At 38.1% G+C, this 23836-nt stretch overlaps 4 protein-coding genes across 5 annotated transcripts; all 4 read right to left on the bottom strand.

Moving 5' to 3' along the window:
* Positions 1 to 1368: 1368 nt before the first annotated feature.
* LOC101297178 (protein mrp homolog) lies at positions 1369 to 7284 on the bottom strand. The gene is made up of 15 exons (XM_004287029.1): positions 7084 to 7284; positions 6836 to 6982; positions 6265 to 6407; positions 6126 to 6176; positions 5676 to 5831; positions 5360 to 5503; positions 5131 to 5273; positions 4602 to 4671; positions 4304 to 4399; positions 4002 to 4091; positions 3834 to 3887; positions 3502 to 3625; positions 3061 to 3185; positions 2397 to 2519; positions 1369 to 1822 (listed from the first exon to the last, which is right to left on the bottom strand). The coding sequence occupies exons 1-15, from the start codon at positions 7154 to 7156 to the stop codon at positions 1736 to 1738; spliced, it is 1626 nt and encodes a 541-aa protein (XP_004287077.1). The 5' UTR covers positions 7157 to 7284; the 3' UTR covers positions 1369 to 1735.
* A 1569-nt stretch (positions 7285 to 8853) lies between these two features.
* Positions 8854 to 13410, bottom strand: LOC101297474 (protein VERNALIZATION INSENSITIVE 3-like). The gene is made up of 4 exons (XM_004287030.1): positions 13385 to 13410; positions 11277 to 11913; positions 10550 to 10857; positions 8854 to 10457 (listed from the first exon to the last, which is right to left on the bottom strand). The coding sequence occupies exons 2-4, from the start codon at positions 11729 to 11731 to the stop codon at positions 9265 to 9267; spliced, it is 1956 nt and encodes a 651-aa protein (XP_004287078.1). The 5' UTR covers positions 11732 to 11913; positions 13385 to 13410; the 3' UTR covers positions 8854 to 9264.
* Positions 13411 to 16358: 2948 nt separating this feature from the next.
* On the bottom strand, positions 16359 to 18581 carry LOC101297765. The gene is made up of 2 exons (XM_004287031.1): positions 18083 to 18581; positions 16359 to 16652 (listed from the first exon to the last, which is right to left on the bottom strand). The coding sequence occupies exon 1, from the start codon at positions 18560 to 18562 to the stop codon at positions 18086 to 18088; it is 477 nt and encodes a 158-aa protein (XP_004287079.1). The 5' UTR covers positions 18563 to 18581; the 3' UTR covers positions 16359 to 16652; positions 18083 to 18085.
* Positions 18582 to 20987: 2406 nt separating this feature from the next.
* LOC101298054 lies at positions 20988 to 22790 on the bottom strand. Of its 2 annotated transcripts, XM_004287033.1 has the most exons (3): positions 21755 to 22790; positions 21601 to 21676; positions 20988 to 21450 (listed from the first exon to the last, which is right to left on the bottom strand). In XM_004287033.1, the coding sequence occupies exons 1-3, from the start codon at positions 21956 to 21958 to the stop codon at positions 21326 to 21328; spliced, it is 405 nt and encodes a 134-aa protein (XP_004287081.1). In that variant the 5' UTR covers positions 21959 to 22790; the 3' UTR covers positions 20988 to 21325. The 2 variants fall into 2 exon arrangements, with proteins under 2 accessions (XP_004287081.1, XP_004287080.1); XM_004287032.1 differs by having other exon boundaries at positions 21385 to 21676.
* Between the last annotated feature and the right edge of the window lie 1046 nt (positions 22791 to 23836).

Below are 23836 nucleotides of genomic sequence, written 5' to 3' on the forward strand. Positions count from 1 at the left end.
GTGTTTATATCAGTGTTTCAACTTGGTGCAGAAAAATATCTAACCAACTTCTCATCCATATTTGGAGTACTGAACTATACATAAATAGAATGAAGTACTCTATGTATTTTCATTTATTTCTTGTCAAATCTCCTTGTTAGTGGTTAGGAACTTAGGATTTTGTTTTGAGAAATGAAAAAATGTGTATATACTATATATTCAAGAAAATTGATGCAAAGGAAACTCAAATGAAAACTGTGACTTCTCTATGTGTTACTGTGTATGAACTCATGCTGCTGCTGCAGGTCCCAGTAGTAAGGCCTAGCTTGCCAAACATGATATCCATCAATTTAATGACAAGATTTCTCAAAATTGATACATTTCTCTAATAACTAATGACTGATTAACAATATTTTGTTGACTATTCATCAATCAAATGGCATGCCACTTGAACTTGGAATCTGAGAATAAAGCCAAAGCTGCCCTTTTCACAATGAGTTTTTTTTTATCAAATTTACTGCGACTCAATTCCCAACAAAAAGTTGGTGAAAAGTGATATCCACCAGCAGAGCCTGCAGTCAAAATAATCAATCCATGTGGTGGTGAGGCAATAATGTGAAGCAGTACACAAATTTCTGTTGTGTATTGTATATGACCCGGTGATAGGGATTAGGGAAGAGAACTGAATACATTCACAGGCTTGAGCATGGCTACATCAACTTACATGTCATCTGCATTTCTCCAAGAACACTATTTACTGTGGTTGCTATTAAAGCCAAAAGTTGCAACTCTCACTCAAGGAGGAACATTGACTCTTCCAAAGGGACAAAAAGGTTGTTTGAAACGTAAAAGCTAGAAAAAAAGAAAAAAAAAGAGCATGATAGTGAGTGAATGGTGGAGGCAGTAAATGCAAAAGGGTCCCATTTTGAATGCAGTTGAGGAAGACATTGCAGTTCCTTGTGGTATTCAAACACTACATGTTTCTGAGAATTAATATCTTGAACCAGATAGCCTTATTAATTGGGCGGTTCCTAATTTTGTTTAATCTTACTAGTGCAGAAAGGAACCATAAAACCCTTTAGCCAATAATGTGTTTGTCACCTGCCTTTGTATTAAATTTGGAGGCTGGTAGGAGATGGAGATGATTAACCTGTGGTCCTTGTGTGAATTGTTTACATCTCTGTGTTTGATTTGGTGTTTCAAAGGTCCATTTTGATATGTGAATGGCTTTAGATGAACATAAATGATTTCATTTCTGAAGGGCAGTATGAAACTATGAATGACCTAGATAACAAATCTGAAATGATTTCATGACCGACTTGTTGATATATACCATCGATTACGATTTGTTCAGAAATGTGCAAACCAGATTAAGTGAACATGGGAAGTGCAAATAGTGACTTGTTGATATAATGATATGTATGTCTTTGAGTATGAGGGGAGTTCAGGATCTTAACTTTGAAGCTTGAACAAGCCAAACTGGGGTGACATTTTGAATCATGAAGGTGAGTGCAACAGATATAGTAAAATTTCTACTACTGGAATGGTCTGGTACAAATATGTCCCCAATCAGGAGCCTCAGAACTCCGGTCTAATTTTACAGAGCAAACTATCTGTGTGTGTAAGGATTTGGCACCCTAATATCTTATCACTTGATGCTATCATACTTACATGACGAGAGAAAGAACAAAAAAGGTAAGCATATTACCACTGAAGGCAGCTGATGCAGTTGAGAAGAAAAATAGGGAGAAGGTTATCATGCCTGAGAAGGAATTGGGGGAAGGAATTGATTAAATTCATCAACTAACCGCTCCATTGTCTGCAGCTGATCATACGGTGCAATCTGCACCATAATACAGAAATTCAAACTGACCATCAATTTCTGCCTAGACAACATCACATTAGGCCAAGTAGGCGATTCAGCAAATGGATATATTGGTAGGTCATGCATGACTCCTTTTATCTTATTCGAGTAGGAGATTGTTCATACTTGGTCAAAGAAAAGAAACAATAGATAAATACAGCAGCCATTTGAATTCTTTGTAGCTGCACTGGTCCAAATATGCATGTGCTAAAATCACCAGTCATAATCAGCCAATTCAAATAATCTACTATGACAACTAAAATGAACAAAAAGAAGTCCTAGTCCAAAATCAGCCAATTCAAGTATTCAAAAGATCCTCTTTCAAACTTGACTGGTATATGCAAATATGATGGAAGTTCACAAGCATTACTGGTATGGATTCAGCGTGCTTTACACTATAGTCAAAAGGAGTTAAATTTTCATGATTCTCATCAAGTTGACACAATACCGTTGCCTTGTCACTCTGTCTAGTACCCCAGCAATAAAATGACCCCTGATGCCATTTTCTTTTAGTAATTCTTATATGAATTGAATCAAACAAAACATGTTTTACCTGACTAAATCCGTCTGGCCATGTTATTGACACGGCATAGTTTCCCATAGGCCGAATTTCTTCAGGTTCAATATCTTCTGGAACATCATTATACTGCAATTTTTGCTCCCCTGTCCACTCATCCTGATTTTGAATAAAATTAGCCACTCAAAAGTTAAAGGATTACATATGTAGATAAGTAGATCGATCAATGGGAACTTAAGACAAAAAAAAAACCAAATTTCTACAGCAATGGGGGATATAGTTTCTTTCTAGAAAGTAATATTTTGTTTGCTCTGAACCTTTATTATTAAACAGGTCCAGTGTGAAATTTTGCCACCTCTACCATATTTCTCCATCAACTAGTATGTCTTCAAAGTCTTCTTTGACATGGACAATAATTTCCAATAGATTAATATTTAAAGAAGTAATTTAAAATAAAGGCTTAGCGAAACATGTCAAAATTCAACAGCTGGATTCTTATGTTTCTCTGCTTTAAAATAAGTTATGCAGTGGCGTAGTGCTGATGGAAAATGACAGTACTTACAGAAGCAATATTCTTGAAGGATCAGTATCATAAATCTAAAATATATGCATGTCATCTTGCAGCAATATTGTGCTACTCTTTAAAAAAAAAAAAAAAAAAACTACTATACTTGGTGCTTTAAAATAAATCTAGTCATACCACACTTTGGGCAGAGCGGTCATTCCGTCTCACAGTTGCAGGATGGAGAAGAAACTCATCATCTGAATCTGGTACCTTCACTCTTATTGCCTTGATAGATTTATCGTAGGTCACTGCTGTTGAGACTACAATAGAAAAACATAATATTTCATCAGAAAGAGTCCATTTCAGTAAAAGAAAAGGGAATTCAGCCTGCAAGGCTTTTGAGTTTGGGAAAAACACAATATTTCATCAGAAAGAGTCCATTTCAGTAAAAGAAAAGGGAATTCAGCCTGCAAGGCTTTTGAGTTTGGGAAAAACACAATTATAAAGCTACAAATTTTTTTCAAAGCTTTGGAGATACTAGTACCTTCTATACATAGTTAGTTAGTTACTCTCTTACTTGATTTACCAGAAAACTTTGTTAACCTGAATAGGTACTGCAGGTCTAAGATAGCATACCTTGTTGGCGAATCTTGGCACACTGTTGCACAACACATATTCCGAGTTCCTGAAATGTCTTAGAAACTTCACCTAGAGGATCAGCTACCACTTCGGGTACTCCACTATCTCCAGAAGCAGATAGCTGCCAGATTAAACAATCAAAATTTTACAGTTTCTGCCTGTAGCAAATATGCGGTTTAACATTTTACAACTTGATATGATAATAGAAACAAATCACACAAAACTTGAACTGTATAACATATGTTTGGCCTTGCTGTCAACCTAGCTAGTCTCAATCATACATTAGAGCAAATTCAAATAATAAGTGAACAGAAAACATATGGACTTACGGTTGGTCGAATGGGAAGATCAAACAGATTTGGGATACCAAACTGCTTTACAACCTGCAAACATATATGAATCATACTATATCAAATACATGGTAATGCATGAACTGAAATACTTAGATTAATTAATATATTCTATGAAGCAAGGAAGTAAGTTATATATGTACATACCTCTGAGCCTGAGCCTTTACCAAATGGGTAGTGGCGCTTCCCATCGGCATCAAAATGGCTCATATTCTCAACTACAGCAACACATGGCACCTAAATAGATGAAAATGACAACAGGAATGTGTTAGATGAGATACCTTAAATAAACTAACCATAAACAAGACTGATAAACTTTCCATTACTGGTAAGAAATAATCACAAGTTCGTCAGTTTTGAACAATGTTACTGATCTATTACATGCCATTGACTGGTTAGTTTATAATGGAACATTGGAATGGATGATTGTGTGGTGAATATACATTTACCTTCAACTTTGAAAACATGCGAACTCCTTTTGCCACATCAATAAACGCTAGCTTTTGAGGGGTGGTAACAATAACAGCAGCGGTCAATGGAACTACCTGAAAATCCAGAATTTTGTCCAACTCAAAACGTTGGAATATTGAATAGAAAAATATTTGGGTAAAATATCCACATATAACATACTCGATATAAAATAATAGTTAATCACACAAATACAAAGGAGAATGCATAACTTGATCGATGGAATTCTTATAATCTGGACCCCCCTAAAAAACAGTGAATATGGAAAGAAAGCAGGACCTGGCACAATGTAAGCTGAATATCACCAGTTCCAGGAGGCATGTCAACAACAAGGTAATCCAGTTCTCCCCTACATAATGAAACAAACACAATTAGACAGTTGAACATCACCAGTACCATCTTTTAGCACTGAATTCTGTAAGGACCCCTGAACTTAAATTTTTTAAGTTCAATTACTGTGATTCATCAGAAGAAATTGATTGAGATGGAAGCTTCATTTACATAAGCTCTACAAAATTTCATTGGCGATAACTGACATTAGACCAACTGTAAGATATGATTTGTTCAATCAGTTATAGTTGACAGTATTTCAGTGTTCAATGAATCTGACTGACTAACTTCATTTTCTTAAAGTTTCTGGTCAAGTAAATAAAAACGAAGTTTTATAGTAATGGTATTATCAAATGCATTGAATTGCATAAGGAGCCATCCTACAAATGTCCAAAATATCTGGTACAGTACTTAGCTCATGGAATGTCGATAATGATAAACAGAATTTGCATAACTTATTTTCAGAAGCATGCCATACCACTCTGTTGTTGTTAGAAGCTGGTCAATGACCCCAGAGACCATTGGGCCTCTCATTATTGCACGACCTTGTCCGGCAAATCCAAAAGACACCAATTTCACTCCCAAGTATTCAGTAGGAATAATGGTTCTTTTCTCTAGGTTCTAAAGGAAACTTTCACAGTGTCAGAATTCAGAACTGCTGAGCTTGACAAATTGCAAGAAAATTCTATCAAGAGTTATTACATTACCATTTCTAGTAGTCGGTTTTCAGGGGAGACCATCGTTGGTAGACTAGGACCATAGACATCAGCATCAAATATACCAACTCTAGCACCCATACCAGCCAAAGTATATGCTAAGTTTACTGCAACAGTAGATTTTCCCACGCCTCCCTGCACATATATTACAATAAAACAGGAATTCAAATAAAAAGATATGTCACCATCATAAGTTTAAAAACAACAATCAAACCCGACCATAGTGAACTGAAACCATGAAGATCAGCATGTACCTCAAAAGATAAATACCAGCTAAGAAAGCACCAAATAATATTGGAAAGTCTACCTTGCAACTAGAAACTGCCACAATATTTGAAATTGTCTGTAACCCTGCTGGAAGTTGCCCGGCATAAAGGGGTTTTGCAGGTTGTGCTGACATTGTCACTTTGACATTCTTGACCCATGGAAGCTCGTTCACCACCTCATTTGCCTTTTGCTCAAACTGAAATGCAACTTAAGCTTAATATGGCTGCTATTTCTTTTTACGAAAAGAAAATTGGTTGCTATTTTTAAATTTTTATGGACTCTAAGCCCTCAGTAGTCCATTCAATGCTACAAGTAGAAGCATAATAAACTCATGAAGGTAATGGTTACAATTGCATCTTTTCATTCACATATACATCAATCAGCGATCAGTAAGCATATATTCAGTTCACTTATAAAGTTATAATTCAAAAGTCTACCATATCATGTACTAGCGAATTCTAGATAAAATAATGGTGATTGTATCAATTACCATGTCCTTTACTGGACATGCTGGTGTAGTGAGCTCTAACCGAAATGAAACCTGAGATGAAAAATCAATATATTCTGGTAAGGACTACATTCGTTATATGTCTGTCACTGAAAATCTACACATACACGATCTAAACGACCTCTCCCAATGCCTCATCGATTTGCAGGTCTTTCACAAATCCACACGAGACAATGTCTGTCCCGAAATCTGGATCAATGATTTGAGACAATGCCTTCAGTACATCACTCTCAGCTACCCCATTTGATACTGCGGCAGTGCCAGCTACATTTAACCAAAAGAATAGAATAAAATTACTAGAAAACAAAATCCTCAGATGCACCTAGTGTAACAAAATCGTTAAAGAATATATAAGACACCCATTATCCAACTCAATTTCTAATATTGTTCAGTAATTGAAGGCTTCCCCCTATCTGATTTGATACAAAATGTCCAATGCTGCCCAAGTTCCAATCTTGAATGCTTACAATATAAATTATGCTTCTTTGGTAAAAGTCCATTATTAAATTTCATGGCTTTGGCTATATGGGATTCTGAAAAATTCCAGTTCATAAAAAATATCAAAATCCCTCCAACACAGGCAAATGGGTTCTTTCCTAAGCAAATCAAAGTCTCTTGTTAAAGTGAAATATGCAATTTTGGAAACTGGGTTTAATCCAGAAGTTGCTCAAACAATGTAGAGAAAGCTTTACCTTCCAAAGAAGAAGCTTTAGTCGTTAAGGAGCCCAACACAGAGCCTCTACGTGATACCCATCTAGACCTTTCAACTCTTTCTTGCTGAAGAGAACAAAATATAGAAGATGATGATGATACAACAGGTTTCTCATATAAAGCTAGTCCTACAAGTACAACAAAGCAGAGGACAAAACAGAGTCAGTGGGAGTTGAAATGAAACAGTTGCAGAAGTAACACATTAGATATAGAGATAAGCATCGATCACCTGCTGCTTCTGCATGTGTTTTAAGGGTTTGAAATGAGAGATATGGTGAGGAAGGAAGGTGAAGAAGTTGCATATTATTTTTGAGAGGGAAAAGATGGTGTGAGAAAATGGGAGGTGACAATGAAGCAGGAAGTGATCAGTGGCTTCTGTCAAGTTTGAACCTCATGTTACTAGTTTTGCTGCGTCATGCCTATCTCATTCAGATTTCAGAATCCGAACCCTTTAGCCTTTTTCGACGCGTCATCTAATTGACCGTCGTTTATTCATGAACATTGTTCTAGCATCAGGATGAAAGTCGTAACTACCCCCAGATAACATAATATTTACGGATACGTATCCGACGTACAAAACCGTTTTCCGGCCATACCAGCACTACCATGTTCCTTTTAGGTTCAGAATCTGTTCTCAGAAACGCCAAAAACGCGTCGGAAAAGGGTTAAATGAAATTATATTGTTTCTTTGGCTGTTTCAATTATATTGAGTACTGAATTCGATTCAGGGTTTTTTGTATTAGCTGAGAAGGCATGCATGTTATTCTGGTTGCATAGTGAAAAAGATGATAGTCTTGGGTTGAGCTTGTGTTTCCATGTCCTGTGATGAGACATGGTCTTTTGATGTCTGTTTTATATGTTGCTTTGAACACCAAAGGGTAGCCAGGATAGTCCATGGGCTACTGCAATACTCGCTATCGAACTGATCTATCCAGGATGTCAACCTCTTATACCAACTTGCTGTTGTAGTGATTTTCTATATTGCGATTTGGACACTGCCGTATGTTCCACTGTTAGGCACCAAGTCAGTACCTATCTCACTGAAAAGTTGAGCAACCCCTTCATCACACCCAAGTGCGTTATACAGCACGCCTACTGACCTTAGCAGTTTAACAGCATCTACATTATTAATCAGTGAATCGACTGTGAATATCAACTCTTCCTCTATGTTACTTTTGCTCATCAACAGCTTGAGGACTTGGTAAGGGAGTTGGTTTTCTAGTAAGAAAAATTCCTGTTCTGCAAAAGCCACCTGATCCCTCTTGAAGTTAAATTGTGCCAGGGTATGTGAACTGTAAGGTTGAACACCCATCTAAGAAGGGGCCTCGTTGGTGTAGGACCTTGTTGCTTCCTCATCATAGCGGTCCTTTAGTGTGTCAATGTTGTCCTCAATGATCTTGTGCAAGTCTTTAGCTTGACGGCCACTGGCTTTGATATATTTTGCTGCCAGTGCAAGCTTGAACTTCTCTCCCATATGACAACTTGGTTTATTATGATGGAAAGGACCAATTGCTACCATCCTTGGCTCATAGTATTTCTCGAAATATTGGTGATTTCGGAGCATTTCGGGAACCCTTTGGATCTTTGGTAGCCTCACTTCTGCTTCCCTCTGTTTCTGAACACCTCGTTCTGAGATAACTCGTCAGGGATTGTGATGCTCCATTCTGGAGCTTCATTCATGGAAGCCATGTATTCGGTCTGTGACATTTTCAATGTGCCTGTCTAACCATGGCAACTCTTGCTTTTTCAGTATACTGCTTCTAGTGTTTACAAGCCACAGAAACTTGTGGTCTAAGTAAGGGTTGGAATATGTACGTTGCTTAGGATCTGCATATGTAGACAGTCTTTATTCCCCATTTCCCCTTATCCAGAAACCAGCAATCCCAGCATCCTTGGTACGAACTCGATCTTCACTCTACCTGATGATTCGATTCATTTCAAACCCCACAAATCAACTATGTAAAATAAAAGGTTGAAGAAATGACAACTAAGAATTATGAATCTATAAGAAGGCAAATGACAAACTGCAATTATGAAAATTTCATGATAAATATCAGGTACTCTTCTTTGAATTTATGCAGGTTATGATAACATGAATATGAAAATATCTCCAATGATTAAACTCTACAGCTTGAATAACTAGGATAACACCGGGAATGACAAATGCGTCCTATGGCCAGAAACCTTGCCTCCAAAGGCCTTCTTCCCGGGACAAATCAGTCTTCTCAATCAGTGATTATAGCCGGACGAATCTTGTCCGGGATATAATTATATCACTTGTGACGGTGACTAAGAAAAAATGCCTGTACAAAGACGGCAAAATTAATCAGAGGTCATTTATCGAATCTCAGGAGAAATGTAAATGCAATGGGAGGCATATACTAAGTCATATCAGCATGCCTCCCCATTATTAATGCCAGAGCTTACTACAGAATCCGTTCCGTTGCCTCTTGCGGGATATGATGTCCGAAAAGGAGTCAACTAACTGTCCTGCCAAGCTACTTGGATCATCAATCATAGTTTGAATAAAGGTGTTCACCACCCTACGCTCTTGCTCAGTTGATCTCAAACTGAACCATGTTAGCAACTTCAACCTGAATTCCTCTGTAAGGTGACCCTCGCATTCCAGCCACCTGATAATTTTCACACAGTACTCAAAGTTCTCATCCAAGCAACAAGAACCATTTTGCAATGGTGGCCCATTTATCAGTGTGCTGTCACAATCATGGGTCTCTTCATTTGTGTTTCCTTTCCTCTTCCTGCCATTTTCTGCCCGGGAATCAACAGCAGGGACATCTCCAGTAATCCCATGAGTCCAGGTCTGTGAATCACCACTACCATGTGATCTTGCCAGGCCATTTTTCACCATCTCATGAGAGGCAGCATCATCATCTGCCTCCACGGTCTGCTGCAGAGTGCATCCATTATCTTCATCTCTGGATGACTCAAAGGGCGGGGTTAGCTCTTCATTCAGATCGGGCATTGAAAGAACATTCAAGTCAAGCCCACGTGAAACAGAAGGTAACTCTTCTTGTAAAGTTTCAGTTTTTATCGGGTTGCTTGGTCCACAACATTTTTCTTTGTTGGCACTACAAAAGCCCTCTAAGGAGCCTTTCTGTTGAGCCTGAGCCTGAGCCAGACGAAGTATCTTTCCAAGATCACGAACTTTAAATTCAGAAGAGGGCACAACTGCTGTTGTAGTTTCAGGCTCCCTCATGGAACTAGAATTTGCCTCAATGACGGGATTCTCTTTCTTATGATTCCTGCAGACCGGTGAATCCAGGTTTTTATGAATTAACTCAACACTCTTGGTGAAACACTTTGCCTCAGAGTGACCCAAGTCACCAGTCTCAGTATAGGATATTATCCTAAAAGTATACTCTGTGCAAGGCTGCAGATTGGAGATCAAAATTCGTCTCTGAGATCTTGAAAAGGTACAAGTAGGCTCTTTTGTGGGCAATTCTTCTCTGCTCTTGTAGTACCAGAGCTTGTAGCCCTTGATGTCATCAGCTGATGCATTAGACAGTTCGATCAATATGATCACAACAGATGAAGGTGTTACTTCCTCAAAGAGAAACTTGCAGGCAGCTGGTAGTGAACCCTCTGCAATGGAACGAAAAGAAACAGAAGCAACATTCAGGTTCTTATGCATGATGATGATCAAAGAGAAGTAAAAAGGAGAACAGGTTTCCTACCTCTGTTTGGATCTGCACTAGAAACATTAGCCAACCATTCATCAGCTTTCTCAATTGCAAGAGAACAGAGTTTCAGTACAGCACCAGCGATAGATAGCCTGCTGACTATCCCACGTACCATTGTTCCAGACTCTCCATTAATTGGACCCACTTCTTTCTCAAGTTTAGTCTTGGCTTCCTTCACAATATCATGAAGTTCTTTAAACCTTGAAGTCCCATCCAGAAGCTTATAACTCAAGCATATCCTGTCCCAAAGTACATCAACACGACGAGCATCCTTTGCTACAAGTAGCTGCTTCTTCCAAATTCTGTCAGTATTGATAGAATCACATCAGTTAATCAGCAAACTATTAGCAAAACACAGATTTACATGCTATAGCTGCTTGCTTTCTCTTGTTATCTTTGTTATGATGGTAACTATGTTTGCAAAAGATATCTCTTTAAAGAGGGGAAATAAATGTTCTTTTATTAAATAAATATAAAATGGTTCCAAATTGACAAGACATTATCAGATTAGTACACTACAAACATGCGCAAAGTGTAACTTGAAAAAAAAATAGTAATTCGAAATGAAAAAAGAAAACATGATTTTTCAAATTGGAAGTGATTTATGAGATGCCTGACAATAGCACAACTCTGTGCTTCAACTAACTAGTCAAAATCATAGCTTGTCAAAGTAAGGATTCCTGCTTCAATCTACATTAACATATGCAAGAGAATTACTTACCCAAGTATCCCAGAAACTTTACCACATGAAGCACAACAATAACTACCATCTAGCTGCATCAATTGCCCAAGATCAACAACTCCCACCTTTTCACGTCGAAGTGCGCAGTCAATGTGACAAGATAACCCACATGAGTCTCCCTCACCAGATTCAGATGTACATACTAACCAAAGACTAGGGTCCTTGTTGTCATCAAACAAATGACAAATACAGCAGGAGCATCTCTTGCAGAATGTGTTGTCTATGGATATAACAGCTCTACAAGCAGAGTTTTTACAGATCCATGAGTTCGAATATCCAAAATCTGGAGACTGCTCAGAAGCCGGTGAGAGTCTGATGGGATTATCCCCCTTTCTGGATTGCTTTTTAGAAACATGATTGTTTGGACTAGAAGAGGCTTTTTTTGACTCCTGCTTCTTATTTGTCTTGTTAGTGGTCTTCAAAAGATCGGCCATCTTGTTTCTTGAGGAAGTCAAGCTTTTCTTGTCCTTGTCAAAGCATGTCTGAAGAAGTTCCTTCTTGGGACCAGATTTCAGAAACTGTTGAAGGAGCTCTGAACTTCTTGAAGCATCATCTGAATGCCCATTCTTCTCAGGAGTGCTTTGCACACTGAAAGAGAGGCTTTGAACTCCAGAAACTGAAAGAGGAAAAGAAAGTTACGAAGTGAAGGAACAGATATTAAAAGCACCATAATAATAGAAGTCTACAACTCAGTAATTAGAAAGGCAGAAGAAAGAAAAATGAACAATCCTTGTAGGAAACTCAAATAAGTTTTATAATAAGAGAGACGAAAGGGGCAATTCGATTCAATGGTGCGGCACAACCCAATCAAATTCTGCTTCATCCTTCTTTCTACTTTCAATGCCTACAATATTTATTTGCAGATAAACTAAATCCTTTTTGTCTGAACATTCCAATGGTCTAAAGTGCATGCTTATATGTCTATTTCCAACAAGATCTATCATCATACATCTAATGGCTTGTCACATTCCTTACTTACCTTCCTAATCAGTTTACTCAATAACCTATCAGCAGCACTTCCATGATTTCTTCTACAATAATACAAGTCAAAGATCATCTACACCTTGTCTGAACATCAATTCCCACTTCACAGCAGTAGAGCTCTATATGCTTCTATCTGAAAATTCCAACCTGAACATGCTTCTATCTGAAAGGATGGTGATGAAAATTTTCATCTAAATAGAAAGGCAATTCAAGATTTACAGATGCAATCCTACATGAGTTCAAAACCATAAAACTTTTGCATCTGACTAGATAAACGAAACAAAAGAAGAGTCCAAGTGTATGGCCACACAAGGATACTTGACACAGTGACAGTTTTAACAACAACAGAACACATCATTCGACTACCTCGGAATAAGTACCAATTACTCCAGAAAAAAGAGTTAACCTTCTTCTCCTTTCTACTGATGACATCTCAGTTATCTGTATTATCTCACATGACACCGAACATCCAGTAACAAACGCATCGCAGGAGCAAAACAACCTCATACCAAAATTTCTAAGATAAAAAAAAAGATCAAACCTTTAGCTAGAACTTATCTTCCGAATCCATACAATGCAATCCTGACACAATCAAAATCACATTCATAACAATCCATCGAATCACACTACTACTTCAGTCGGCATAATGTACTTCATAACCTCAGCTAAATAAGCCAAAATCAGCTCAAATCACACCAAATCTTTCGATTTTCTGATACAACAGTAAGCTCAAGCCCTTTCTAACATGCAGCTAACAAAACTAAGCCTATTCACAGACACCGAAAATCTCCGAAACAAAATACACAAAATTCACTACACCAAGCCGACCGCATTGTTAAACAATCCACCGGCGAGCGAATCATAACCTTTTTCAGGCTATTCAGACGGCGATGATTTCCGATATGAATTTCACAGCAAACAAAATTGCGGAGAAGGAAAAAGCAGCGGAGGCTAAAAGCGCTTCGGCAGAAAGCAAAAGCGGAAAAACGGATCTGCGTTGAACAAGACTTTGAAACAAAAACAAAAACAAAAAAAAAAAAAAATTTAACGATAAAGATAAGGAGGAAGACGACGAGGAAAAGAGATCAGAGGCGGAGACGTACTGTACCTGCTGAAACAATGAGGACGAAGAGAGCAGAGCAGAGCGCCTTAGGGTTTTGGTTTCGCGCGCCGAAGAAGACGAAGGCCTCTCAGCTCAGAATCTGAGAGAGAGAAGAGCGAAGAGAGAAGTCTCGCTCTTTTTGTTAGTTGGTTTTGTGTGAGAGAGAGAGGAGAGAGAAGTTTGTACGAGTCGTTCACGTTTTTGGGGAAGAGCGCTGAGAGGGGAGGCTGGCGCGCGGGTGTGGCGCGTGGGGTGCGCGCGTCCAGTTGGGAAAAAGCAGTTTGGGGGGGGGCTCTGCCGCGCAGGAAAAAGTACAAGGTCGACCTGCCCCGCGATGTGATTGGCCTGTGGCGTGCATACGCGATTTGGCGGTGCGTGTAACAGACTTATCCATGTTTATTATTATTTTTTATATTTATTTTTTTCTGTCGACATGATAGGTACCGTAACGTGCAATACAATAATGCTTTAATTTCGTATTACCCGCCGTGTGTATAAAAATTTATCCAGTGTTTCGTAACGATGTTAACTTTGAATTTGTAATATTTTGATTGATATCTAAAGCGCAAACAAGTCTGAATCATGAGACATGTAGTAGTGATTGGGGTTAATGTATTAATCTCTATGTTGTGTACATTTTTCTAATTGGTTCTATGAGATAAAGTTTTCTTTTATTTTCACTCATTCAGTGGTTGTCACTAAATTAGGGTGATAAGATGTATGAACTAGCAAATGGTAATGTCACGTAATCAGTAGTGTTCACTTGATCAGTAATTGATTAAATAAAATTTGATTTATTTAATAAAAACTTATATCGAAAGGTTAATAAAATTTGATTTATCTCTGTTATTTGATTAACTTCTAAAAATGGTTGGTTGAACCGTTGAACATGAATTTCTTAGGCATCTAGTGATAATCAGAAATCATAGAATAATTACCCAAATAAATGTATCGGAGTCAAATTACTAGATCCTAAGAAATTGAACCATTGGATCCAATTTACGTACGGTCGACACGTTCAGGGCCGTTGACGGGGAATCTTTATTCGTAGTGCTAAATTGACCGAAGACTTTATTGAGAATGAAAGGCCTAATTAATCGAGACTAATTCAGAGTGATTAACACGTGTCCGAATAATCTTAGAGTTGGAGAAAAAAGAAAGAGTACACGTCAACACATGGTCTTGGTACTTTTTATGACTAGCTTCAGAGACTTTATGATCTTTTGTGCTTTTTACAAGTGTACAAACAAATTGCGGCAATTGCCCATTGGTTGCTGAGTGATGGGGGGTGGTGGTGAGGTGACAAGTCTGGGTGTGTATGGAGGTGAAGGTCTGTTAAGGTTGATTGTGACAAAAATGGCGAAGGAGAAATGTAACGAGGTTCCATATCTCTCTTCTTCTGTCCATGGTATGTACCCTCCTTTACTAGGGATGAAAATTTGAGCGTCACGTCGTGTAGACGGAGACTTTTCGGGGTTATGGTAAGGAAGTCGGAAGAGGAAAACGAAGTGATGGAGATGATGAAGATGGGTACCTAATTTCCTTAGAAGGAAATTGTCAACATATGAAAGCGTCTATCACAACAATAAAAAGGTAAGTTGAAACGATGAGTTGCTAAAGATACTTATGACTAGAGCATCAAAGATTACCTAGTGACCATAGTGGCGGAGCCATGATTTGAAGCCTGGAGAGGGTTCAAATATATATACCAGAACGTACGTTAAATTTTGTGTTTTTTTTTTCTTGTATAAGATGATCAAATGAAGCAAACTTTTGTAAAAAATCTTAAAATGAAACAAAATTTTGTTATATACATCTCTTAACTCGTAAAAAAATATATATATATACAAGGGAAGAAAGTAGCAATTTATTCATTTATTACTTCACAAATTTTGTTTTGGTAAATTTTGTTAGTAGTAATTTAATTTCTTATTAACGTTCTTACCTATTTCGATTGTCAAGACATAAAGACCAATCAATCTACAGATACATTTCGTAATATAATTGATTTGTCATTTAAATTGATTTATTATGAGAAATTCTTGGGAGGTTTAATGATAAAATTTAACTAATTTTTAATAATAATTAACTAAATTACACACTAAACTTCAAACTTTCTAAATTCTAAGAGGGGTTCAGACCCCTTCGGGCCTAATAATAGCTCCGCCCCTGAATGACCAGGAAAACACTATTGTATTTGAAATTGAAGTCTCGATTGGGTGCTATCCGATCGAAGAAAAAGTCATGATTAGGTCACAGTCTCCATTGCCAACCTCTTACAACGACACAAAACTGATTGCATTGCATATGCTAGAGTCTGAGACTGAGTGCCTGACAAATGAATGGCCAAGAAAGAAAGATAAGGTCCCCAACACCATGCCACCATTCATTCATGGATACAAGCATCTAAAATCCCCAAAAAACAAAAGGTAGCTACTCATGGACCATGACCGAGGGACATTATTTGAAGCAGGGACGACTGAATCGTATTGATTTAGGCCAGAGAGACCCAGGGTGGGGCAAAAGTAATAACTTGGCATTTGGAAACCCCCAAAATTAACCCTTGAGGAAAAGACTAGTATATTGGGAGCTTCTGCAACAATGGCCGCAGGTGGTTGACAACATATCAAAACAGTGAAAGTAGTAACAACTAACATGGAGTCATGGAGTTAGGCAAGGACAACAGCCTAAAGTCAAGAAGTGTGAATAATGCATCGTGCATGTAATCATGTCAAAAGCAGAAGCTAATTGATGCAACCACCCTCCTCACCAAACCGTTATAAAAGAGACCCCAAACTCTCTGGGCAGTGATAGCTTTGCAGTTGGCTAATCACTTTCAGAGTACATCTTCAGGATAACATGCTAACCGGTAACTGTACTGAGTGTGAAGATCACAGTATCTGAATTAATTATCCTGATGGCCACAGAGTATCCGATAACAACCAGATAAAATTGTAAACAGCAAGGAACAGATACGGCGAATTTGAGCATGAACAAGCTCTAATAAGATTGATAATGCATAAACTTGATATTTCAAATGGTTTCATTGTGAACAGCTAGTTATTGTGAACAGCTAGTTACGGTCATACATTTGTTAATCACCAGAGTAACAACACTAAAGAGTGGTGAAAAATTTATACATATAAGATACAAGGACAGAAGAAGGATGCCGATTCTGAAATCCTCAACCTTGAAGTAGCATTAGTATCCGGATTGACAACCGGACATCTTGCATAATCTAATTGATGGAGACTGGAGCAAAGTAGAACCTGCAAAGTGGGAATAACCAAAACAAAGTAAAAGTCAATTTTATTGATAAATTCGAAACACATGGTTAATAATCATACAAAGTTCAGAATCTACTTTAAAGATGTGATCCAATATATGGGGGTGAACTGCTTGATGAATAAAAGCCAGGAATCAAAAGGATTTTGTCAAAGTCTCAACAATTAAAGAAGATAGCTTTAAGGCAAAGCAAAGCAAATAAAACTTGATTCCATAATACATCATATCTGTCCCACTAGATGTTCTCCAGCAAGTAGAATTTAGTTACGGTAACCTTCCTCTATCAGCTCAGTTACAACTTACAGGTTATATTACAAAACTACTCTAATAAAGGTTCCTAGTTGACAAGGAAACATAAAGCAATCAGTTTATGTTCAGTGTTCACTAGTCATATGAATCTGACTTCCATGTCTACTAATAACACTAGAAAGCTTGCCTATAACAATATGTGCAACATGCAAAGCCTCAGTTAGCAATCAGCTCCAACCAACCAGAATCTTTCTCAGGAGTTATGAATATATACTAACAACACCCTTCAAAGTTCAAACCGTTGTAACAATGACTGATCAAAAATAAACTGTCACTTCCATATCACCGACCTGAATCTTCATGTTTGCACAAAAAACTGAAATATCTTGTTAGGCTAGTTTTTCAATTTTAAAAAGTTGATTTTCCTTAGTAAGTACGCAGAAATCTATGTTTTGCTGCCATTGGCCATGACATTGGACCCATCCTTATCCAGGGAGTCGACATACACCTAGCTGATTACACTAACAATTTCCAATCAATCACTGATTCAGCGACAGCAACTCCATACCCAATTATTCCAACAGATAACTTTGCACTAAACTAAGGACTACACACTTTAATCACAAAACTTTTCATTGCCACATACAACTCGTAAATGATAACCAGACAATTTAATTGCTTAAAGGTTTCAAAATCACCATAATTTGATACCAGACCAATTACTAGATTCCAAAACAAACACCACAGAACACTACAGTCCTTAGGTTGTCACATTCTGCCGAATCCCATGCAAAATGATGGACATTCTTATAAATGAGCATCTTCGGTGATCAAACAAGGCATTGACACAAAAGAATGCATCATGAATCTTTACATTCGGATACTGAAACCTCAGAATGGGCCAATATATGATTCCATTTCCCACTAGCCAATATTCATAGTCAACAAAGCACATAAATTCAAATGCTTTACTTCAAAGAAAGTATAAAGGAGCTCAATTTCATGAACAATTTCACCAATCAGTAAAACATCAATATCAAGCTGAAAACTCAAAGCACAATAGTACTAGCTTAGCCTAAACCTCAATCACATTAAGCAAATCAGAAACCCTAATTCTTAAAACCCTAACCAGCCGAATCAAAGCTACAAACTTCAAATTCGAAACCTGTTAAGAAGCGGAGTGGCGGCGGCGGCCCTCACAGGCCGGACTGTCAACGAAGTTCTTAGACGGATACTTCGCCGTCACCATGCCGACCTCAAACACCAGATTCTCGCCGCTGGACCTGATTCCGGTGATGGACCACCACTGGTAGAAAGCGCGGACGCTGATGCCGTTGATCTCGGCGATCCGGCCGTGGTTGATTTTGCCGGTGACTCTCTTGGAATACGTGGCGAGGTAGTTGTCCGGCGGGAGCGTGATCTTGCACGCGTCGCCGAGGTCGACGACGAAGTCGCCGGTGAGGGGGTTGACGGTGTAGTTTTCCACCGGGGAAGGGAGGAGCCCGATCGGGAAGCCGAAGCGGGTGAGTTCGGTGTGGGCCGGCGATGGGCTTCGGGTCGGGTTTGGGGGTTTCGGGTCGGCCGTTTGGGAGGAGAGAGAAACGAGGAGGGTAAGGGCGGAGAAGAAGAGGAGAGGTATCGTCATTTTTTTTTTTTGAAATTGTTTGGAGAGAAGATGAAAGATCGGTGTGTTTTGATATAAGCGGCGAACGACGCGTCGTTGACGACGTCCGCGCTGGCGGGTAAAAAGGTCGTGTGGAAAGTTGGTTTAGTTCGTTAAGACTTAAGAGGGGTTTCTTATTTGTTAATTAGGATTAGGTTAATTAATTAAAAATCTGATTGGGAGTGTAGTGAGGGCTGTGACTTCTGCGGATGTTGTTCTGCTAAATGACCTGTCTGTGATGAGCTTTGCTAGAGTTGATTTGGTTTTATGCGTCGTGACTGGATTCGCCACATTGATAAATCAGTAACGAAGAAGAAGAGTACACGTTTTTGGACATTTTACTAACAATGCATATTACACTAGGTAGGAAGCCATCACATACTACTTTGATATAGAAGTTTTAGGTGATCTACCGGGAGCCCCTTGATAATTTTGAACACTAGCTAGTGAGGGACTGAGGGTGTAACTCTAGTAAGAATATTAATTTCTCCGGTCTTTTATATTCACCTACTAGTTACTGGTTCAATAGAGTTTTTCTCTCGATGACATCAACGTGTTAATTGATTTACAACAATGTAAAATTCACCTTACGATAAACTATATTATCGAATATTCTATTAGTTGCCCATATCCCATTGAGAAGGGAGGGAGTGTTTGTGTTGGCAATAGGATTACTTGCAATTAGGGGCGGAGCCAGGTGCAAGCTTGGTTAGGCTCAAGCCCCACTGAGAATTTGTAATGATTAAAAAAAAAAACCAAGAGTGTATATGTTTGACTTCATTAAGTCCACCCAAGTTTTGGAGGATTGAAGTTTTGAAGTGTTTAGCTCTCCTTTTCTAACCATTTCATTACACAACAGCACAAGTTTGATGGTAATTTGCTATGTTTGTTTCAATGATGCTTATTCGACTCATCCCGTTCTACATTTTTGCATAGTTATAACCCTAAAAAAAAAATTAGACTTCGCCCAACATACAAATACACGAAAACGGCCTAAAACGTAGTCTACCCTATCTTCGGATCCTGGATCCACCACTGCTTGCAGTTCCATAAGTATAACCTAGCTAGTGAATCTCAAAAAATGGTATTTCCATATTCGAGTGGTATTAGCTAGGAGTGATTTCCTTTTCATACTGGGAATATAATTACCTGTGTGGGGGCAGAATATGAAGGACAAGAAGAACAAACTGAAATAAGAAAATTTCCGCCACCGCAAAGAAGCAGTCCACATGGAAGAAGAAGAGGAGGATTCAACCGTGAAGAAGAATACATCCGCCAACTAAAACAAGCAATGGAGTTTCTAGACCTTCACCTTCTTCCCCGTCGTTTGAAACAAGTAATCTCCAGGGGCGGATCTACGTTAGAGGCTATATGGGCTATAGCCTAGACAAAAATTGTCTCAATACTTTAAAATAGATTTGTCCTACATATCATGAAGTTCGATTTGGTTTAGTTGGTTCAGTGTATTGTTTAGAAACAACATGAGCTGGGTTCGAGTCTTGCATCTCCTCTTGTTTCTTCCTTTTTTCTTCTTCATCCTTTCCCTTTTATTTTCTTTCACCATTTTTTTCTATCTTTTTATGATTCAAGTATCATTTTAATCTTCCTTTTTCCTTCTTCATCCTTTGATTCCTTTCCCTTTTATTTTCTCTCCCCATTTTTTTTTCTATCTCTTTATGATTCATGGTAATATGGTATCATTTCGATCAAAAAACACAATCTTTGTAACAATATTGACTCCAAAAAAAAAATCGTTTTAGCTACTCTAATTAGCCTAGACGAAATGTACATCCTGGATCCGCCACTGGTAATCTCCCTTCTCGAACATGTAGAAGGGTTGTGAGAAAAGATCCGCCAAATGAAAGCAGAAATCCAGGAACTAGCTTGTATGCTACAAACACCCGGTAGTTCTTCTACATAGGATGCAAGCGTCAATGACGCAGCTGCGACTTGTTTTGGAAGCGAAGAGAAGCCAAGATCCAAGTTCAACTTTGTAGGAATTAGGATGTAACACTAGTAAGAGTATTAATTTGTGCAGTTCTTTATATTCAGCAACTAGTAACTGGTTAGATAGAGTTTCTCTCTTCGATAGTTCGATGGCATTATCATGCTAGTTAACGTGCAACAATGTAAAACACCATTCACTTCACGATAAACTATAATTTAAGTGGCCTTTGTGTTTTTTGGCTTGAATCACTCGAGTTCGATTCCCACCGTATACAATTTTCTTTTTAATTTTTTGTGTTGTTCTATGCACCTTTTATTCCTTTTTTTTACTGCCACCAATGCATTGATGTTTCTTTTTTTTTTTTTTTTTTTTTAAGACAACTCTACTACTCATTGTAATTCATGGAACTGGAAGCCTGGAGCTGGAAGGTTGACTGGAAAGAAATTGACCTTATGCTTTCCAAGATAAACAAGAAAAAATGTTCAATCAACCTAATTTGTATCCACTATGCAGATGATTTTTATATGTAGTGCCACATTGAGAGATGATCATCAGATACAAAGTGGGCCTTAAGATCCTCTCAAACTTAATTATAATACATATGAGCTTACAATCAAGATGTGATTGACAATAGCTATATACTTCTATTTATGGAGCCATTTTTTCACTCTCTGCATAATAGTAGAGAGAAACAAACCAGAACTTTTAATTCCTTTCTTTCTGGATTGGCACTTAAGCAATAAGCAGTAGTGCTTTTAGTTGAGTACGTGCAGGACATGTATTGTTGATCATGATCATCACGGCGAGTTCCAGATCTCGGCATTTTTGACCTTAGACACACTCTGCACCACTTCATAAGGAAGAACATCTCCGATCACAACCACCATCTTGCTTTCCAGGTCTACTTTGTAGGATGTCACTCCTGTTTTGGTTCAAGGCAGAAGCAGAAAATATGCCAGAGTTTGTAAGAGGCTACAGAAAATAAGGACTGGTACAACCATTGGGAACCTCAGCACTAATTCAGTTTCTAATTGTAACGAAAATCCTGTATGCATAAGAGATTTTGACATACCTTCCATCTTTGAGATATGTTTTTCGACTTTCCTGGCACATCCATTGCAGTGCATGGAGACCCTTAACATCACCATCTTCATCATTCATCAAATTAGCAATCTGTTTCGTCAAACATGTGTACTTAAAAGTGAGAAACGGAAAGGGATATTCACCTTGGGTTTCAGTTGAAATGCCAGAGTCTGTTTTCCTGCAACAACATCCTTGAGTCTCATAAACTGATCCTTTTCTCCAGGAATCAATGGACTTTTCTCAAACTCATCTTGGATTTCCTCGGAGTAGTTCATGCAGAAACAAGAACTTGAGCCAGAAGAAAGACAAAGAGTGTCTAGCACCTTCCCAAAACTAAGCTTCCCCATTTCAACCAGAGAAACAAATCTGAAGTGTGAGACAGAAGTCACAGAACTAAGTACCTAACAGCTTATTTAAGCAATCCACACACCCTCATCTGTCCTTCCAACTCGGTCAGAGTGATGGAATTCCCAGACAAACCAGTGTGAACATTAATATATGCATACAGGGTGGGGGTTGGAGAGAGAGGAGAGAGCAAAAGGTCAAGTTTTCATTGGGGAAAACAAAAGCTGAACACAACCCAATGAAGCCTATGAAGGAGGAAAGGGAACAAGACCCAATAATTTATATTTATTAAACTCAGATGGTCAAGAAAACTGAGAAGGAGATCCAGGAACCCAGAAAAGCACTACTTCTATATACTGTGACCACTTCTCAGACCAAGAACGCAAACCCAACTAGATTTTGTCATGTGATGGTGAAGTCCTAAAAAGATAGAACGCACCCACAACCAATTCTATAAAAGGATTACAAGCCGAAATGAGAGAAAGTTCATGTGATCATTCAACTAAAGAAAGAAACCCAAATCTGTAATGAAGCTTTTCGATCAGGAACCCTGTTTCATATGATTGAGAAGCGAAAAAGGAAAGAAAGGAAATGATCACAGTGACCAGTGGAGAGGAACTAGAAGCACCATGCTTTATGACATGTGAGGACTGCTAGCTAGATACGTCCAAGTTATAGAGTGAAAGAATATGCTTAAGCCTTACATATAATATATAGCTGGATTAGTTTGGATAAGCATCTTTGGCATGTTTAATTCAAGAACAGTGAACATGAGAAACGTTTAGGTGTAACAAATAAAGGAAAGAAAGAAAAGCAGTAACATTTGGTGAGCATCTGAACAACTCAAAGGGACGATGTATCATCTAACACACAACATGATCCCTTTTCTTGTTTCGACGAATCTTTTCACGAAACATCAAAACTTCTCCCAGCATTCTACGAAGCTTATAACTTTACAGCTTGATGAAGTATAATTTGAAGTCACTCAAAACATTTAGGTCATTTTAACATAGATTAGTGGAGTAAAGTAGTGTGTGATCACTACCCACCTAATACGCTATAGATTAGAGAACCTCCCAAGCAACCCAAAGGTGCTTGTGATGGATACTTGGATAGTGTAATAGCTCAGAAACCACAACAGAAATCTTGAATAGGTGACAATTTTGTCTTGGCATTCAATATGAAAAATCAAAATGGGACAGGAGGCCTCCCATTATTGGAACCCATGAGCTCACTAAGTTTCTTAATAATTATACCATAGAATAAATTTGAAAACAAAGTGAATGGCTCTATTCTCTACACAGGTTGTTCCATGTGAGATGGTTCTTTATAACAAAACCAGAGAAGGGTTTTTGAGAAGATTGTATACAAGGTCATGTTAAGCACGTGTTGGACACATGACAAGCAAAGTTGGGGTGGCAAGTCTCATGTGTATGAATAATAATATAGAGAAACCAGCCAAAATCGAAGGGATGTGTTCTTATAATGGATTTCTGAAAAGAAGCAAGCAGCACCACTCAGGGGCCTTGGTTTGTAAAATTGTAGGGTAACCAACTATAATGCACTTCTGAACATGGAGTGATGGAGCACTGCACTGATACGACAGAATTGCGATATATACACATGTTTTATAATTGGATTGCTAAAATAATCCAAAAGTTGTATAGTGTTTCGGTGAGTATTGGAAGTCTAAAGATAATAGCCGTTCAAATGATGGATTGCATTCATGTGTCCATAAATATAAATTAATCGAACGGCTCATATCTATGGAATTCTTAGTAATCTAGCGATTTGGGAAATGCATATAATGTATAAGATTGATCTATGCACTCAAACTAATGAAAAAGGAGCTAGCACAAACAACAATAATGAAAATGCAA

This window comes from Fragaria vesca, linkage group LG1 (genome assembly GCF_000184155.1).
Source record: "Fragaria vesca subsp. vesca linkage group LG1, FraVesHawaii_1.0, whole genome shotgun sequence".
In the NCBI taxonomy this organism is placed as follows: Eukaryota; Viridiplantae; Streptophyta; class Magnoliopsida; order Rosales; family Rosaceae; genus Fragaria; species Fragaria vesca.

What these genes read in the sequence shown, in the direction of transcription:
- LOC101298054 (XM_004287032.1), bottom strand. Translation starts at nt 21,958, where the DNA reads ATGGGGAAGCTTAGTTTTGGGAAGGTGCTAGACACTCTTTGTCTTTCT. An exon ending in CATTTCAACTGAAACCCAAG is followed by an intron (nt 21,677 to 21,754) that starts GTGAATATCCCT and finishes TGAATGATGAAG; the next exon opens with ATGGTGATGTTAAGGGTCTC.
- LOC101297474 (XM_004287030.1), bottom strand. Translation starts at nt 11,731, where the DNA reads ATGGCCGATCTTTTGAAGACCACTAACAAGACAAATAAGAAGCAGGAG. An exon ending in AAAGTTTCTGGGATACTTGG is followed by an intron (nt 10,858 to 11,276) that starts GTAAGTAATTCT and finishes CAATACTGACAG; the next exon opens with AATTTGGAAGAAGCAGCTAC. An exon ending in TAGTGCAGATCCAAACAGAG is followed by an intron (nt 10,458 to 10,549) that starts GTAGGAAACCTG and finishes GTTCCATTGCAG; the next exon opens with AGGGTTCACTACCAGCTGCC.
- LOC101297765 (XM_004287031.1), bottom strand. Translation starts at nt 18,562, where the DNA reads ATGACGATACCTCTCCTCTTCTTCTCCGCCCTTACCCTCCTCGTTTCT.
- LOC101297178 (XM_004287029.1), bottom strand. Translation starts at nt 7,156, where the DNA reads ATGCAACTTCTTCACCTTCCTTCCTCACCATATCTCTCATTTCAAACC. An exon ending in GTAAAGGCTCAGGCTCAGAG is followed by an intron (nt 3,888 to 4,001) that starts GTATGTACATAT and finishes ATATGTTTGCAG; the next exon opens with GTTGTAAAGCAGTTTGGTAT. An exon ending in ATCTTCCCATTCGACCAACC is followed by an intron (nt 3,626 to 3,833) that starts GTAAGTCCATAT and finishes TTAATCTGGCAG; the next exon opens with CTATCTGCTTCTGGAGATAG.